Source organism: Neltuma alba, unplaced genomic scaffold, assembly GCF_004799145.2.
Source record: "Neltuma alba isolate B1F8T4 unplaced genomic scaffold, ASM479914v2 tig00005819_pilon, whole genome shotgun sequence".
NCBI classification, from domain to species: Eukaryota; Viridiplantae; Streptophyta; class Magnoliopsida; order Fabales; family Fabaceae; genus Neltuma; species Neltuma alba.
Window position 1 is genome coordinate 35,359 of NW_021634241.1, and position 17,742 is coordinate 53,100.

General features: G+C 34.4%; 2 protein-coding genes across 6 annotated transcripts; both read left to right on the forward strand.

Annotated features, from left to right (window-relative positions):
- The first annotated feature begins 1,271 nt into the window (after positions 1 to 1,271).
- Positions 1,272 to 6,061, forward strand: LOC114748783 (thymidylate kinase). 2 transcript variants are annotated; one of them, XM_028937240.1, is made up of 6 exons: positions 1,272 to 1,357; positions 1,831 to 2,187; positions 4,049 to 4,160; positions 4,264 to 4,323; positions 4,818 to 4,922; positions 5,595 to 6,061. In XM_028937240.1, exons 1-6 carry the CDS (start codon positions 1,335 to 1,337, stop codon positions 5,709 to 5,711), a joined length of 774 nt encoding a protein of 257 aa, XP_028793073.1. In that variant the 5' UTR covers positions 1,272 to 1,334; the 3' UTR covers positions 5,712 to 6,061. The 2 variants fall into 2 exon arrangements, with proteins under 2 accessions (XP_028793073.1, XP_028793074.1); XM_028937241.1 differs by lacking the exon at positions 1,272 to 1,357 and adding an exon at positions 1,519 to 1,536.
- A 4,127-nt stretch (positions 6,062 to 10,188) lies between these two features.
- LOC114748781 (probable ubiquitin-conjugating enzyme E2 26) lies at positions 10,189 to 16,109 on the forward strand. Of its 4 annotated transcripts, none has more exons than XM_028937238.1 (8): positions 10,189 to 10,446; positions 10,572 to 10,680; positions 12,400 to 12,495; positions 12,638 to 13,759; positions 13,840 to 13,903; positions 14,261 to 14,400; positions 14,564 to 14,894; positions 14,998 to 15,409. In XM_028937238.1, the coding sequence occupies exons 1-7, from the start codon at positions 10,391 to 10,393 to the stop codon at positions 14,879 to 14,881; spliced, it is 1,905 nt and encodes a 634-aa protein (XP_028793071.1). In that variant the 5' UTR covers positions 10,189 to 10,390; the 3' UTR covers positions 14,882 to 14,894; positions 14,998 to 15,409. The 4 variants fall into 4 exon arrangements, with proteins under 4 accessions (XP_028793071.1, XP_028793070.1, XP_028793068.1 ...); XM_028937237.1 differs by lacking the exon at positions 14,998 to 15,409 and adding an exon at positions 15,526 to 16,109 and having other exon boundaries at positions 10,190 to 10,446; positions 10,540 to 10,680; positions 14,564 to 14,875; XM_028937235.1 differs by lacking the exon at positions 14,998 to 15,409 and adding an exon at positions 15,526 to 16,109 and having other exon boundaries at positions 10,190 to 10,446; positions 14,564 to 14,875.
- The last annotated feature ends 1,633 nt before the right edge of the window (positions 16,110 to 17,742 follow it).

The window sequence follows — 17,742 nt, forward strand, 5'->3', positions numbered from 1 at the left end:
CCTGAGATAAAGAGAATCAATGTTAAATGATTTGTGACTTCATGGAGATTGATGTGGTCTTCCAGAAATTTTTTTTTCCTCTTTTACTTTAATGGAGAGCTTGAAAGTTGCAAACGTTGTTGCCGCTTTAGCAACAAAGGGACTGGGCACTTTTGTGCAGCAAATCTTAGGATTACCACCTATATGGCCACTTTCTTATTTTGTGGAATATCAGGATTTGGCCATCATAATATTGAATTGCAAGCTGTCGTTAGAAGTCTTATTATATTGATGTTTGCTCATCTTATTGCCACTATTGCTTTATTTACTTCTGACCGTGGGATTCCAAATCTGATCACCTCCAGTTACTGATGGATGATGAGAGTGAGGTTATTGAGTATAGATTAGAAATTGTGGATTCAATAGGTGAGGCATTGGCTGAAATATGTGAAAACTTGATCAATGATGATGTTTTGCTGAGGCAGAAGCTTGGGGGGAGTTTTGGTTGGTGCCATGCTTATGTATTGTGGAAAGGATATATTTGGCTCTATGCTTAATTATCTACTGCGGACGAAGCTTTGTCCACCCTTGTCACAAGAGAGTGTGCTGTGACTGCAAATGGAAAAAACGATTTTGGCACACACGGGGCTGAGTTTGATGAAGCAAGTTTTTAAACGATCACCTCATGTAAACCACTTGGATTGATGGTTCTTCCTGTATGGCAAAATGCTGAGATCACACAAACGGGAGTTCGATTTAGTAAAAGAAACCGGTTTGGTATATTAATACTCGAATTCCTAATAGAAGAAGTGTTTCATTTTGTACCCGCAGCAAAAAAAAAAAAATTGACTCTACATGTTGTCGTATGATTGTTTGTGGATGGTAGTTTGTGGTTTAGTTTTACTTAATAATACAACATAATTTTTTTTTGGGAAAAAATAAATTAAGATTTTATATTTATAATCAAACAAAATTTTTACTTTTTTTTAAATTTTATTTATAAGACACTCTAACATGTTCTATTGAAATTAAAAAAAATTCAAATTTAACAAATTTTTAAATTTTTTAATAAAGCATTAATAAAATAAATTTTCAATTTCATTTCTATTTAATATATATTTTAAAAAAAACGAAATAAATTTTTTGGGCAAGAGCCCAACTTTTTTGAGGACTGGGAGAGCCCAACTTGATTAAATGCTAGTTGCCCTAGTTCTCTTGCCATTTGTTGATCGCGGGAGTTCTTGAGAGCGTTTTAAATGATCGCGGGAAATTTTCATTTCAAGACAAGGCGCGAAACATAGGGATTTGGTTATTAGGCGTTAACACTAAATTGTGATGAGCTCCTCACAATATTGATGTCGATTGTTTCTCCCTGCAGGTATACACTACTCCCATTTTCCGAATGCTCTTCATTTCTCTGCTTTGTTCCCCTTGTCTTCTTCGCCGATTGGATCGCAATCATCACCGTTTTAATTTCTTTTGTTTTATTTTAGTCCAGTTTAATGGCTTACTGAGGGTATAACCCTGTTCGTCTTATACCATCGTTTCTAAAGCACTGTAAGATATTTCTTTTGGGCTGCTCTTTAGAAGTTGCTGAAGATCAGTTTTTGATCGTGGCTCTCCTGCCAATGTCTATCACACTGTTGTGTTTGAGAATTATCCAAACCCAGAATCAGTGTTAAGTCAAATGGGTGCAAAACTTTTCTTTTGTTCTCTTCCTTGGCTGTCCATAAATCAAATGCGAAGATATCTAGTTTCAATTTCAGTGCTGCTCTATTGCTTCTCAGTAATTGAGCAAGGGATATATGTCCTAGTATTTCAGCTTTTATAATTCTGGATTTTCTTGCACAGGAATCTTGGATCTTTAGCTGTGCGAAGGTCACTGAATTTTCAAAAGAAATTCTCGTACAAGTATTGTCCTTGGAAGATAAGAATGGAAACGAATTCTAGTCATAACATAGAAGACAGAAGAGTGGAACCTAGAGGTGCTTTGGTCGTCCTAGAAGGCTTGGATCGTTCTGGAAAGTCATCTCAAAGTAGCAGATTAGTTTCATACTTGGAGGGACAGGGGATCTCTGCTGAATTATGGAGGTTTCCTGACAGAAGTACGAATGTGGGGCAAATGATATCTTCCTATCTTACTAACGCGTCTCAATTGGATGATCATACCATTCATCTTCTCTTTAGTGCAAATCGTTGGGAGAAGAGGTTGGTCATTCTTCTTCTTCTTTTTAAATTGATCCACAGTCCTTGTTATCTAATTAATGTGCAGGACTTGATGTTTTTCAGTCAGGAAATATTTTATGCTATGTGTGTAGATTTTATTACTAATATACCGGAAAACATTTACCTTGAGGAAGGAGGACTGGGAGCAGAAAGCTTGGTTGCAATGGTTTCTGAAGCCATAATCTTCGTATGAAGTTGGTCACTTAACGAGCCCTTCTTCCTCAACCAATCTTCCTTTTGGCACTTGGGTCCATGGCTTTTATATTAGGAGAATGGAATAGCTTGAGAGGAATAGAACAAATTCTTGATTCATGAAACTGGAATTGCTATATTAACTTGAAAGCTTGTGAAAGATTCTATGGAGAGTAGAATAGCATGAAAAGGAAGTCCTCTCTTTTGTTGCTAGAGAACATAACTGGCACGAGAATCCCGCCTGTGACAAGGAGAAATGTTATCATAATAACCTTAGAAGTCAAACAAGTAATTCTTTGTGATAACCATTGACCATTGTTTATGTAGATGAGAGCATACTTTGTTTCGTCATTGTTAGCATGACCCATGGTGTTGCAATGAACAATTTTGATCATCACATGCATGTGATCTATGATCATTGCAATGGATGGTTGGGGATGAGCTGGGAAAAACATTGCATTTAGTTGGCTACATGGTTCTAGTGATCATACAGCAAAATTGTTGTGACGTTGATGATATCTGTCTAGGTACATTTTTTTGGGGTTGGGGGGGGGGGGGGATATTAACTCATTGTTTTGAGCTTGTTAGGTGTTTACTTCCAGTCTAACACTTAGTGAATATGAAGCATAAAATCAAAGAAAGAAAGGGGGAGCGGGGGTGGTGAGCTATGAAGGGTTGAAAATGTTTTTTGTTTTTTGAACACTTCTCTAAAACTCTTGCTGCTTGTTGAATGTTGATAATGGATGAATATATGAAGCACGGGTTAGGCCAAAAAAGCTGCACTTATGCTAGGATTATATGGGACATGTTTGCATCGTAAACATGCTTAGATATGTACCTTGTATTTATCCAATCTTCAATCTTAAGTGGTGAGTCAGCACTGGCACAGAAGTAAGGGGACATGAAAAACAATGAGGAAATGGAAGCTTGAGGCATGATGATGGTAGGCATAAGCATAATGGAAAGCAGGCAGCAATGGCATGGTAGGAACGACATCTATGCCATTAGCCTCAAAATGGGAGGAACACCAAAAGTAGTAGTGGCAATGGAGGCAGCATCATGCACAAGTATCTTTAACATCGTGGTAACACAGTAAGGATTAGGAACCTTGAAGCATGATGATGGTCATTATCCTTAAAGAAAATTCCCCTACAAATATCCTACAAGATCAAACAAGCTTTTATATTTAATAATAGGTATTAGGGATCAACAGAGAGGATATTATGGCAACCCAACAGATAAGAGAGTATGAGATTAGTATTATATGCATATAATAAGCGGTTAGTAGCTCGAAGAAAATAGGAGCTTAACATTTAGCTGAAGTAAACATATGTGAGGAACGGCTAGCAGAGCAAAAATAGGAGAACAAAATCAGCCAAGGGATTTTGGCATTTAAATTGGTCCATTGTACTAGCTCAAGTAAGCGCCTGAATTAATCTTCTAACTTCCTTGTCCTCTGAAATTCAAAAGGCGATATAATTTAAAATTAATTCTTGCGCTTGTGAAATCTAGTCCGATGACTGGCATGATAAAATGTTAAGATCCCCCTACTACTTTTCTTTCCCTATTTGTGCATCTTTACCAGTTCATCTCCTATATTATGATATGCTTATCTAATGAACTAAATCCCAAAACCTGGCTTTTTTGGCAGATCACTGATGGAAACCAAACTGAAAGCCGGAACAACCCTCATTGTTGACCGATATTCTTATTCTGGAGTGGCTTTCTCATCTTCCAAAGGACTTGACATTGAATGGTGTAAGGTGAAAAGTTTACATGACGATTAAGCCGGGCAGCAATCCATGTTAGAACAGACTAGGTAATGGCTACCTGTCTGGAAAGAAAACTGAATTTTATGTTTTGCAGGCACCTGAGGTTGGCTTGTTTGCTCCTGATGCTGTAATATTCCTTGACATATCACCAGAGGTGAGTATCTTTTCTCATGATCTCTAAATAGTGGTTGTTAGGTTATGTTTTATTTAGGTTATGTTCGATACACCATCTTAAAGCTGAAGTCTTAGAATTTCTAGGTTTCTTTTTATACAATAAAAAAAATTCAAGCATCTATTTATCTCATCACGTGAAACCTTGCTTATTTTCTGAAGTGTATATGTAATCTTCCCAGGCCGGATTTTTCCCCCCTGCTTTCCCCTCAAATACTACTGGTACTTTATGCTCTTGCCCCTACAAGTCTATGGGGGGCCCAAAAGGTGGCTTAAGTTAATTATTAGCGGTCTTCTAACTCTTGCTTGATGTCGACCGCGTCAGCCGATGGCACTGCATTTTGTGTAGATGATTTTTTTGTTTTTTTTTTTGGATGTCTTGTTTCACTGTTAGTTGGTTAGCATGTTGGATCCTGGTCCTTGCATGTAACTCATTTTTGGTTTATTTGTACTCCCTGTATACTGGAAATATGTCAGAAAGCTGCAGAGAGAGGAGGTTATGGGGGTGAGAGATATGAAAAGCTGGAGTTTCAAAGGAAAGTTGCTGAAAGCTACAAAGCTCTCCACGATGCCTCCTGGAAGGTAATTTACCGTTTTACATGGATTTCCCCCAAAGCAAAATGCCTCTGTTTTTTAATGCTTTTCTGTGGCTGTCAATCTTGCACTATTGGCATGGTCATTTCCTTCATTCAGTTTCTTTTGGCTTGTATGTCTTGTATGCTTAGAAACAAAGTTAAATGTAATTTTTGACATGTGGAAGAGCTCTTTTGTAAGAGTCCACAGAATTTAAATAAATACCCTTGTATAATCATATACTTTTGTTACAAGACTTGATAACAATACCAACAGCATTTTGATCGGCTGGAAGGAAATCAATGCTTCTTAAGATAATATCTTGAGTCTTGTAAATGGAACCAAAAAAAAAAAAAAAAAAAGAAAGACTTGGGAAGGATAACCCTCGTTTGGGATTTGATAATATTTGAACCTGAATCTAGATTTATAAAGTGATTTATTTATAAGTAATGAATAGCGCAGCTCACTTCAAACTCTGGGTAAAGCATGTGATCCAGATTATTCTTATTGGTTGGCTGTATACCATATAGTTCTTTACAAAAAAATAAAAAAGGAAAATAATGATGATGATGATAATTGCTTAATGGATTGTTGCTTGGAGTCAGTTTTTGTTTTGGTGCGGTGGGGTGTCCATGCAAGTGTTTAATTTGCAAACTGAACCTTGTGTTTCTCATGATGCAGATTGTAGATGCTTGCCAATCCATAGAAGATGTGGAGAAACAGCTGCATGGTATAGTACTTGAAAGTGTCATGGAATGTCGGAAGGGGAAGCCCCTTTCCCATTTGTGGCCTCTATAGGTGTCTCTCCTCTTGGCAGCATACCCGATAATTTCTGAAAAACCAAATCCAATCAAATTGTCCAAGTATATAAAATTTCTAAAAGACGTGGTTTGATTCTCTGCACAAGGGGATTGTTGTGCAGAGCCTACACAGTGTGGATCCAACGGCCATAAATTATTTTCTTGATCCAATGTCCACATAAGTGTTATGTAAACCGCATGATCTTTAAATCAATGCAGACCGTTGAATTTCCACTGCGTAGACTCTGCACGCAAACTGAACTCACACATACTGATGCACCTAATCTCAGTCCTCGAACGATTCACTGAATTTATTTTGAATGCAAAAAGGTGTAATCCTTAATGTTATCGTCAAGAATTTGTTTGCTCGGATTAAAGGCTTATTAGTATGTGATCTTGTTCATGTTTAAAACTAGAAAAGGATCCTTCAATTTTCATTCGAAGGATTCCACTGAGTCTTACTTTTTTTTTTTTTTTCCTTTTTTGGGAATGAAACTGAATAACAATTCTCAAAAGAAGAAAATACAAGAGATCAAGAGCCTTAATTTGATACGCAGCTTATGCTGGAGCTTTTGGTAAAAACCAAATGATGGCAGCTTAAAACGTGTGGACTGCTGTGCATACACATTTCTTTCTTTTTCTTTCTTTTTTTTTTGGGTTCTCCCATACCTTTTTTTTTGCCTGATCTCCAAAACATTTCTTTTAATCCTTATTACAAGGTGATTCTAATTATTTTATTGGAACAGCTTTGATGTTAAGCTATTAGTTGTCTGAAAATGAAATAAATTTTCTATTTTATCCATAATTAAATGAAAATATTCAAATCGACATTTTATTTTCTCATAATGAATATATATATATATATATATATTGGTCAAAATTGTTAGGGTATAGACTTTCAAAGTCATTTTGATCCGTTTAAGTTCAAACAGCTTTTACTTTTTCTCAGTCAGTAATGTGAACGTTTGAATTTCATGGTCTGAAGGTTCGTCCGAATAAAGCGCATGTGGATAAAGATGATATTGGTGTTTGGGGATTATCGGCTGCATGTCTTTAAAAATAACAGGGTTAAGAATATTTTATCCTAAAATATCCGCAAAAAAATTGTCGGTATTTGAAAATATCCGCAAAAAACCAACATTGATTACATTTTTTATAGAAATGATGACATTGCCTGTTTTTCATCACTCTCTTTCAGATGCCTATGACTCCTTCATGAATTATTTTAGGACAAAAAAATTCTAAATCCAAATAAAATGATTTAAATGGGTCTTCAAATATTTCAAATTAAAATTGTTTTTGCTGTTAGAAAACTTAATCAATCCTTTTGATCGACTTTAAACGGTTTTATTAATAATTGGACAATATTTGTAATAGAAGAATTTAAGATTTTTATATTTTATTATTTAGGACCAAAAAGGCATTTGTTTCTTAAATAACGAAATTGAAACGCCTTTACTAGCCCTCTTCAACCAATCATTTCGCATTTGGTCATTTAATTTTGTATTATTGATAAATTCGTTAATTTATAGGTTGGAAAGTGACATCTAAAACTAATAAATCTTCAATACGCGTGTTGTTGCATTTTTTTTTTTCCTTTTAAATTTTTCCCTCTCCCTTCTGAGACTAATGAAGTGTAAATTCTCTATGCCCAAATTGAAATAATCTATTGCTTTAAAATTCTTGCTTTCCTTCTTAGTTTGACTTAACGAAATTTTGTCCCTTTCATTTCCTGACGAGCCGACTAAGTTGAATTAGACTGACAATTCATTTCATGCCATGGATACAATGGATCGTAATTTTAAAAAAAAATAATTCCAAAAATAAATGGTAAATAATATTTCAGCTTATCCATAAAAATTGTAAAGACTCATAAATAATATGATTTATTTCAAATTGACAAGTTTTATATAATGACCATAGAAAGATGATGAACATGAATATCTTTTCATCTTGATGACCAAACATAAGTTTATAATAAACAAATATTGATGAATAGGCACAGCAAATTATCAGCATAACTTCAAAAACACTGCATAATTTTCTTACCACAAAAAATTGTTATACTAAAACCCATAAGAAGAACGCATTTAAAAAGGGATTAGAGATTGAAATACCTATGGCTCGTCTGGATTAGTGAGAAAAATAATTGTTAAATAAATTTAATTTATATTTACTGTTTTGAGAATATATTTTGTTGAGTTGGTATACATGACTTAAAACTAAGGATTTAGGCTAAAAATTAATTTTAACATTTTAAGGCGTGTTTGAATTTTTTTTGAAGAAAACCATAGTTTTGTTAATTTTGAATAAAATCCAAACAAATACTTAATCGAAATTTGCTGATAGAGCATGTGTCGTGAGTTTTTGGGTACCTATTATCAATTGTAACTCCTTCCGATATAACCAATTCGTGCCACAATATCTTATAAGCATGTGATTAGGAGAATATTCTTTTTGAAAAACTGGAAACTTGGCAAAAGGTCTCTCTTAAAAAATTTTACTAACCAGAAAAACATGATATATTTTTATACACAAAAAGTACAAGTATTTTATAAAATTTCATATGCAGAAAGTAACAACATTCTAATTCAGGCCTCTCTTACTACTACTAAAATTACCAAATGGGAATTTCTTACCATTTTTTCAAAATTTATTTGGTTCAAATAATCATACTTAGTAGGTGTTTGAAAGCAGCTAAAAAAAATATTTTTATATTTTACAAGACAAAACACGTCATATATACTCAATATAATTTGAAATAAGTTAATCCAAGCATCCTTTAATCCATTTTTTTTAAAAAAATCATCTGTAAAACGATTGTTTAACATTATAATTTCTAGGACTTCTTCAAATTTCTTTTCTAAAACAAATATATTAATTTTTAATGTTAAATATAAAAAGGTTTAATAATGAAGGGTATTATGGGAATATTAACATAAAGTGTTTCTCGGTGCTTCGGAGTCCTGAAGTTAGATTTCCAAAAACTTATAACGCTCGTTTCATTTAAGATAGTTGTTACTACTTACCAAATTTAAGTTTACTCTGCTTGTTTATAAGATATTTCTAATTATTTCAATAGTTAAAAAGAAATTATATTAAGCCATTAGCTTTGTTTGAAATTGAAAAAAATTGAATTTTGCTCATATTTAAACCCTTGCATTGAAAAAATAATCGATGAATTTTTTTTTCCATTTGTATTAGATTGTTTCTCATAATTGATGAGTTAAAATACAGGCAACATTGTAGTTTTGCTTGTTTAACATTTAATACTCTAAGAAGATGAAATTATTTTTTAAATAAACATTTTAATTGCATCAAAATTGGCTAAAAAATAATTTCTAATGCCAAAAACATTTTCCCAGTAGTTACATGTTTATGAGATTGTTATTTTCAGAACATTAATATAAAATATATGGGGAGTTCACCTTTCCAAAAATCATATTTTGAATTTTTTGGGAGCTGGTCCGTTAGGGCTAAACAGGGAGATTCTCGAGGAGCAATAAAAATATAAAAGTCTCTGAGCTTAATTCACTGAAAAATTAAGTTCCCGAAGAGTTACGAAAAAATTTGGCCAAAAACAATTTCTCTGAAAAATAACTTTTCTTAATATTTATTGTATATTTTAAAACTTAGCCCTAAAAATTATAAAATAAATTCAATAAAAAAGCTCTATTTTAGCATTAAAAAATAATATATTTATTTAAAAGCGCTCTAAACTTTTTAGGAAGTTGAAAAAAAAAAACAAGTATAAATTTTGTTGCTTTAAAGAAAAAACCCGATAAATTTTGCTGAGAACCAAGCTGACCCCTTATAATTTTTTTAACAATGTTAAAATAAATCATCTAACTCTTTAAGTTTTACTTCCCCATAACTTTCATCACAGCAAGCAATACTTTTTTCAAACAAGGATCATAATTTCTTAACAAAAAAGTGATTTCTTCATCAGAAAAAGCTAAACAGGCAATTTTCTAATTAAAAAAATCCATATAGTATTTAATTTGTAAACATGCATTGATTTACCAATTCAAGCAAGTGAATCCAAATCATTAATACACACACGAGTGCATTAATAATAATTGGAAGAGGGGGCAATATTCATAAGTGATAAATAGATATTCATGCAACTAATTTATGTTTCATTTTAAATGCATGAACTATCTCTTATATTAAGTAAAATCATCAATATATTCATTAAAAAAATAATAAATTACTGAACGCGCCACCGACCGGTTTCATGCAAAACCTTAACGAGGTGGATCACAAAATCATGAAGAGTATAATTATAATTAGAATAAATTGGGCCGAAAACAAAACTAACCGCGGAAGTATCGGGCGCAATTGATCACCATGTAGTGGCACGAACGTAAATTATTGGAAAGTCGCGCCTTTTTTCTGAAAATGACAATCCGGTTTCGTCACCATCTATGTCGATGCACTGCTTCTTCATAAATCATACGGTGAAGGCGCGAAGCCATAAAAGGCTGTTCTTTGCTCTTCCTATGCTATTTCTCACTACGAGTGTCGTTGTGTCTTTTTCTTTCTTTTCCTGCCCGAAAAGATTTTTTTTTCCCCCCGCATGAGATCAAACCGATTTACCTTTAAATTTCAGCGGCTAAGTCGCTGATAGTGGGGGTTGATTCCTCCGGGAAGAAACTTTTCACTTCAAGCTCTATAATGAGCCGATCAATCGAGCTGCCGCCGCTGCCCCAATATTCGTTTCGGAATTCCAAGTCCTTTTCTCTCTCTATTATTGTTGTTTTTGTTTTTATTATTATTTCGTCCCATGAAACCCGCATGAACACTCTCTCCTCACACTTTCGCAGAATCTTTTGTGTTTTCTTTTCGCTCTAAGCAGGAGGAGAGTATATTCAGGTAGCAATTCGGTGTTGATGGACCCTGAGGTTGTGGAAATTCCTCCCCCAATTCATCGCCCTACGAAACTGATGAAACAGAAGGTAGAACCGGTCTGTAAAGTACATGTTTTCTGACAAATTTCGGATGTTTTTGCTTCATGGGTCTGAAAAATTGTGCAAATATTTTATCTTTCTGTTATGGGTGTTCAGAATTTATGTCGATTGCTAATGCTTTGTGTTGACCCGTAATTCATCTTTGCTATGAATTCGTAGTCACGGTCCCCAAATTTTCTCGCTTTATATTTATGGTCGCTATGTGTGAACTTTGTTTAATCTATTATTGCCAGGGACGTCTTGAAATGAGTTGAATTAGTGAGTTGAGAATGCTTGATCGTACCACTGGAAGTTCTGGGCATTTGTTGAAAGTTCCCAGTATTGTTCGCCTGGTATATTAATCTGGGTTGTTTATTTCAAATCTTGAATAGGGATTGCACTATTTTCCCTTAAAGTGGTCGACGTTTAGGGACTCTTGTGGCAATCCTGGACTCTTGCTGTAGTGAGGATTTACTATACATGTCACTGTACCTATGATAATAATTTTTAAGGGTTTTGCTCGCAATCATGTCCATTGGTAAACATTATGTTTGGTGGGCTATATTTCAACATGAATTCCTTTTCTTTTGAAATAAACTTTGTAGACTGTGCTACTTGATACGATTAACTCATGATTTGTTATAGATGTTGAGGACATATGAACTTATCTCTGTTATCCTTGGATGATTCAAAATTTCCTTATATGGTTGTTTCTTTCTTCCTGCATTGTTCTAACTTCTTATGCTGGGAATACGTGCCCCACAGAAGGCAAGGCTTGTATGACTGCTAATTTAATCACGAACATTGGCCAAGTTTTTGTTTTATGGATTCCTCTATTTGAATGGGAGAGTAAAACTTGCAGAAGGATGCTATATTAGCAGTTCAGTTTAGCAGTGTAGTGGTGTTGTGGCTGGATTTGTGTGTTAGCCTCTTGGGATCTTCGAGGGAATTTGTTTGTCACTGTCAACTTACTGTAGTGGTGTCTATTAACTAATTCGTGATTACATGCTGAAGGGGTTCTCTTTACAAATTTGATTTGATCATTATCAGTGGCCTTGTTATTTCGATAGCTCTTTTTTTTTTTCTGTCCATTACTCAATTTCAAGGCAAAACAATTTCTCTTAGTTTGTTGAGTTTGTTGAATAGTTATTCTACCATGAAAATGCACGAGACATTCTGCCTCTAGGACGTAGCTTGGACTTTCGAGTTCTGATCATTGCTTATCCTCATATTTATAATTAAATCTTCAAGTCCAAAGGGTTTTGGCAAAGGGGTGGTTGCATTAGAGATAAATTAATAATGCTAATAACCATTTACTTTCGTTCTCTTTAACAACTTAAATGTATGAAATGAATTATTTCTTGACGCAGTTGATATTTTCTGGTTTGCTGAGGACCAAGAACCAACACAAAATATTGGAATTGCAATATTCCTTTGTATCCTGTGTTCAATATGATATTGGAGACTATCATTTGATATATAGTTCCAAACAGCACTGGACAGTTTCTGGTGAATGAAACTTGCCCATAGAAAGCTATCGTCTCTGATTAATTACATAATTCTATTTCTGAAATTTTTCCTTCACAAGTTACAAAAGTACAAATGTTTTCTGTATTGCTCATTGGATCTATCTTGCTTGCTGCCTTGTTTGTGTAAGATTCCTTGGATGTCTCTAGGAGTCTATCTCTTCTTTCTCAGATATCTCTGACTCTTAAATGTTTTCTTTGACTTCTCTAGGCTATTATTAGTGATGTGATTGACGTCGACAATGATGAAGACTCTGCTGATTTAGTGTTTATTGGTGAAAAAGTTGGCGGAAGCAACAAGGGAAAGGTAATTGAAGTTGTTCATAATAATGGCTATGGTGATCATCTAGCTATGGTTTGTCAATAAGAATTTCTACTTCATGCGCCCGCTTCATTTATCTTCACTAAAATGAAATATGGTTTAACATTTTGCTTGGTTTCCTTTTCAGGAGATGTCTGATGATGTTTGTCCCCCTCCTACTCTGGAACAATTTGGGCCAGCTAGTGGGCTTGAGTCCTCCAGTGGTTATGCTTCAGTATCACATAATATAATCAATGTCGATGGTCACAGTTCTGATCTATCAAATGATGATGATGACTACAACGATCATTTTGCTGATGATTTCATGGATGTAGATGAGTACGCCATGTTACAGGCACACTTTGACAGTGTGAATATACCTGCTGGAATTGAGGCACCCATACCCTGGATGTCAAATTTTGATATAGATTTGAAGAAATCTGGAAGTAGTTCTTCGAATCCTTGGGGTAATATGCAGTTAGATGCTAAAAGTTCTCATATGACAGACTTATCTCAGCTTTCGTGGGCAATAGAATCTTCTGACCTCATCCAAGAAACTCCAGTATGTAGTTCTAGTTCACAAACAAAAAATGCTGCTGTCAATCCTCCTCCTCAAAACTTGTCTTCTCAGTTGCATACTGAAGCTGCTCTTGGTAAAAAGCAATCAACTTTTTCACAACTTGATGGGCTTAAGCTGAACTTGAATCTAGCACTAGGGGCAGATTCATCTAAGCCTCATTGGTTCAAAGGACCTTTCAGTCGCAAGAAGAAGCTTTCTGTTTTAGGTGATTTTCAAAGTGATTCTTCAGCACACAAGTCAGAGCCCTTGAAGCTGCCACCTGGAGGTGAACCTCCTCATTGGGGCAAAGTTAAAAGTGCAAAAAAGGCACATGGGAAAGATGTTTTGTTCCATTCAAATTTCTTTCCACCTTTTGAAGGGTCATATCATATTCCTGGATTGGAATCAGCAAACTCTAATATGTGGAAGAAACCTCCTAACCCGCCTTTTACAGACCATTCAGATAATTTAGGCTTTTATTATCCATTTGATCCTCTTGATGGCCCTCTTCCGCCAATGTTTGGTAATGCTTGGATTCACAATTATGCCAATGATGAAAAGAATGAAACTACTACTACTGCCCCGGTTGTTACAATATCTGATGAAGATAGGGATGAAATCTTGAGGAAATTCCAACATTTTAAACAGTTTGACACAGTTGAAGACACTTCAGACCATTACTATAATGGCAAAAGTTATTCCTTGAAGCAGGTAGTTTAGTTTCCAAGGAACAGTCTCTTTCAGTTCTGATCTTAATATTTTGGTTTTTCATTAAGTGATTTTTCTGACAGCATTCAAAGAATTGGTCAAAGAAAATTCAGGAAGAGTGGAGAATTCTTGAGAAGGACTTGCCTGGTAAGTGTATTTTAAGTGTTACTGTTAGTTACAAAATGTAACTGATATTTTTCTAATTGTATATCTTTTGTTTCTGGTTTTCTTTTCAAGCTGATGATCCTCGGACACTTGTATGTCTCTGGTTTCCATCTTTGTTGTTGAGATTGAAGCGAGAACCTTTTAGATCCATAAGCCACTTGGAATGTATGCATTTGAAATAATGTCATGTTATTATTATAATTGAAATACGCTGGGTGCCTGAAGCAGTGTTAAAAATAGCTGTAACTGGGTATTGTAGATTACAGTGTGCAACCTTTTACTATATTCTTTGCAATATGTCTCACTGTTTCTTCTTCGTCTCCTCATTGGTTTCGTCAGATACAATATTTGTTAGAGTTTATGAGTCAAGGATGGATCTTTTGAGAGCTGTAATGATTGGAGCAGAGGGAACTCCTTATCATGACGGTCTCTTCTTTTTTGACGTTTTCTTTCCCAATGGCTATCCCAATGTGCCACCGGTATGGAGTTTAAGTTACGCAACTATATCTTATTGACATCAGTAATTCAGTATCATGTTTTCTCCCTTTAAGTTACGCAACTATATCTTATTGACATCAGTAATTCAGTATCATGTTTTCTCCCTTTATGTACAAGTCTTGCTTATGGGAAATTTCATGGCAGGAAGTCCACTACCACTCTGGTGGTGTTAGGATCAACCCAAATTTGTATAACTGCGGCAAAGTATGCCTCAGTCTGCTTAATACTTGGTCTGGCGATAAGAATGAGAAGTGGCTTCCTGGTGTTTCAACAATTCTACAGGTTCTTGTTTCTATACAAGGTTTAATCTTGAATACAAAGCCTTATTTTAATGAGCCAGGGTTTGCTCATACGAGTGGTTCTGCTGCTGGCGAAATGAGGTCCCTGCAGTATAATGAGGATGCATTTATTCTATCATTGAAGACGATGATGTACGTGATGAGAAAGCCTCCAAAGGTATGATTCTAGTGACTATATCAAGCTTAATTTTTAAACCTTAGTCAATTTTTGTGCATATTCATACTTATACATGTGCACACAAGTGCTTATATCAAGTGAGAAGAGTGATCGTATGTGACATAAGTTAAAATAATGACTTTTAAATGAGTTTACTGCATCGAACAAGGTACATTAGTTGTCACTAGGATGGTTTTTGCATGTGGCGAAATTCATAACGTCTATAGTCTATCCACATAAGCTTCCTAGGAAACATGGATACTGACATGGATGTGGTGATTTGAGAAAATCTGATGTGTTCAAAAGTCTTTTAAAGTATTGCATTGTATCTGTTATAAGTATCAGGCACGTTTCAGACAGATATAACTCTATGAGTGCATCCATGTTTCGTAGTAAATCTGGTTTTAGATTTCTATACTTATCTTTATATGGCATAGCATCAAAAGGGCATGATCCCGTTATGTAATTTATTTAGTCATGAACACAGAACTAGTTGAAGATTACATAGATCCTTGAAATCATGGATGTAGAATGTGGCAAGTGCTAGAACATGCAAGTGTTTTTCTTCATTATAGCCATAAACTTCTTACTGTCTCTTCTTCTTTATGGGGCTCAAAATCTAACTGTTATGGCCTTTTTTTTTGCCATAGCATTTCGAGGACTTTGTTGCGGGGCATTTCTGCACCCGGGCTCATGATATTTTGGTGGCGTGTAAAGCATACATGGATGGTGCTCAAGTTGGCTGTTTGGTCAAAGGTGGAGTGCAGGATGTTGACGCAGGTGACCGGAGCTGCTCAAGGCAGTTTAAGGAAACCTTAGCTGGATTTGTGAATAGGCTTGTCGGAGAATTTTCCAAAGTTGGAGCTAAGGAGTGTGAGAAATTCTTGCCGCAGGCGGCTACAGCAGGTAACATGTCAGCAGGTTGTAACCCTGATGCTGCTGGTGCTGCTGCTCCTGCTACTGCTACTTGAACTCTCCCCTGATGAAGCCCAATTTTGAGACTTGATACATATAGGAGGCATATTTAAGCTATACCTAATAGCTCCCTGTTTTATTTCAAGATAATAGCCAAAATCTGGTGATGGTCCATCTTATGTTCGTTCACATTGGAAAAACATGCCTGCACATAATTTTGGTCATTGTATATAGTTGCGGATGATGCTAGTACATTGTTAGTATGACTCATGGTTTAAGTTTCCAGCTCTATTATATATATATATATATATATATATATATATATTCCCCTTTTTTTATTCTGAAGGTTCGAGTTATATTATTCTCTGCTGATATTTGCAAACAAGTCTGAAAAACAAATGATTGAAGAGAAGCCTATTGGTAAAACGGGCTACATTATATAATTATTTGGTCTAAAAGAATGACACTAGGCATATTTGGTAATGGGGAATGTGCGAGTAATCTCACTGGCTGGTGTGGAAATGGAGACACAAGTGGGGCTTGTTCATCTGAACCTAAGATAAGCATAATGTATTAGCGTCTTCTGCATGTATTTATACCAGCTGAAAAGAAAAGGCTCAAGTATAAACCAATCAATAATGCTAATTATGAGTATAAAATTATCTAATGAAACTCAGGGTTATATTGATGACAGATTCAAAATTACTCAAGTTTGAAAAGATATAAGAAAATTGCAGTTTAGATTCCTGAATTTAGGACATTCATTCAAAAATACTCCTCCGATCCTTATTATAAGACCCAATTTGACTTTTTATTTGGTCCTAATTATAAGACCCAATCCATTTTCTTTCTTATATTTATGCATTTTTTTTCAAGATAATCCTTCTAATAATGATAGTTTTAGCCAATATACTTAATTAGCAAGGATATTTTAGGAATAACAACACTTATTTATTATAAATAACTAACTTAACTTACTTCTTTAATCTCCTCAAATAAGTCAATTGGGTCTTATAATTAGGACCGGAGGAGTACTTCAAATTCAATATGATTTTGAATGATTGGTAAAAAATTTGCCCACATAGAATGAAGTTTTACACTGTTCAATTTAACATTATCAACTTAAAATATTTAATTTCAATGTAATAATTTTAACAAAAATGTTTAATTTTACCTTTTCTATTGGTTAGGACTTTGTCAAAGAGACAAGGTCATAAATTTGTTTGGAATTTACCGATGGAGAGCAAACGATGTTTGACATTTGAGTGATGCTATATCCATGAAATTTTCCTTTTTTTCAATAACTTGTGAAACACAAGGTGGCCGTGACTTTTCAACGCCGTGGAAAATACTTTGTGGATGACGATTCACGACAATTTCTTAGACTCCAGGGTCTTTGCTAGAGTTGACTCAAAGTCAACTTTAGTGGTCACGAAGCCACTCAAATGCCCGTTTCTCACTCTAATAAATTGTAAATTTTAGCCTGTGAAGTAACCTTTTGACAAATATAGTACTACTTTCTGTTCTTAATATAAGAATTAGTTTGATTTTTATTTTGTTTCTAAATATAAAACTCTAATTTATTTTGTCTCTCATTTATCCATTTTTTCCCAAGTCTCTGTAGTAATGGTAATTCTAGTTAATACACTTGATTAGCAAGGATATTTTAAGAAAGATAATAGCTATTTATTATAAATAACTAATTTAAATAGTTTTTTAAAATATATTAAATTAGTTAACTAGTTCTTATATTAAAGATCAGAGTTAATATTATAATTTATTCTTGATATAATGACGCAGTTAGTTGTATCAACATTTAAACTCTAATATATAATAGGCTAAATTACATAAAACTTTCCTAAATTTTGGAACATTAATACACGAGTAATTTTTTAAATGTGAATTTCTCAAGAAATTATGACTTTTAAGCACTCCATGGACAATTTTCTAAC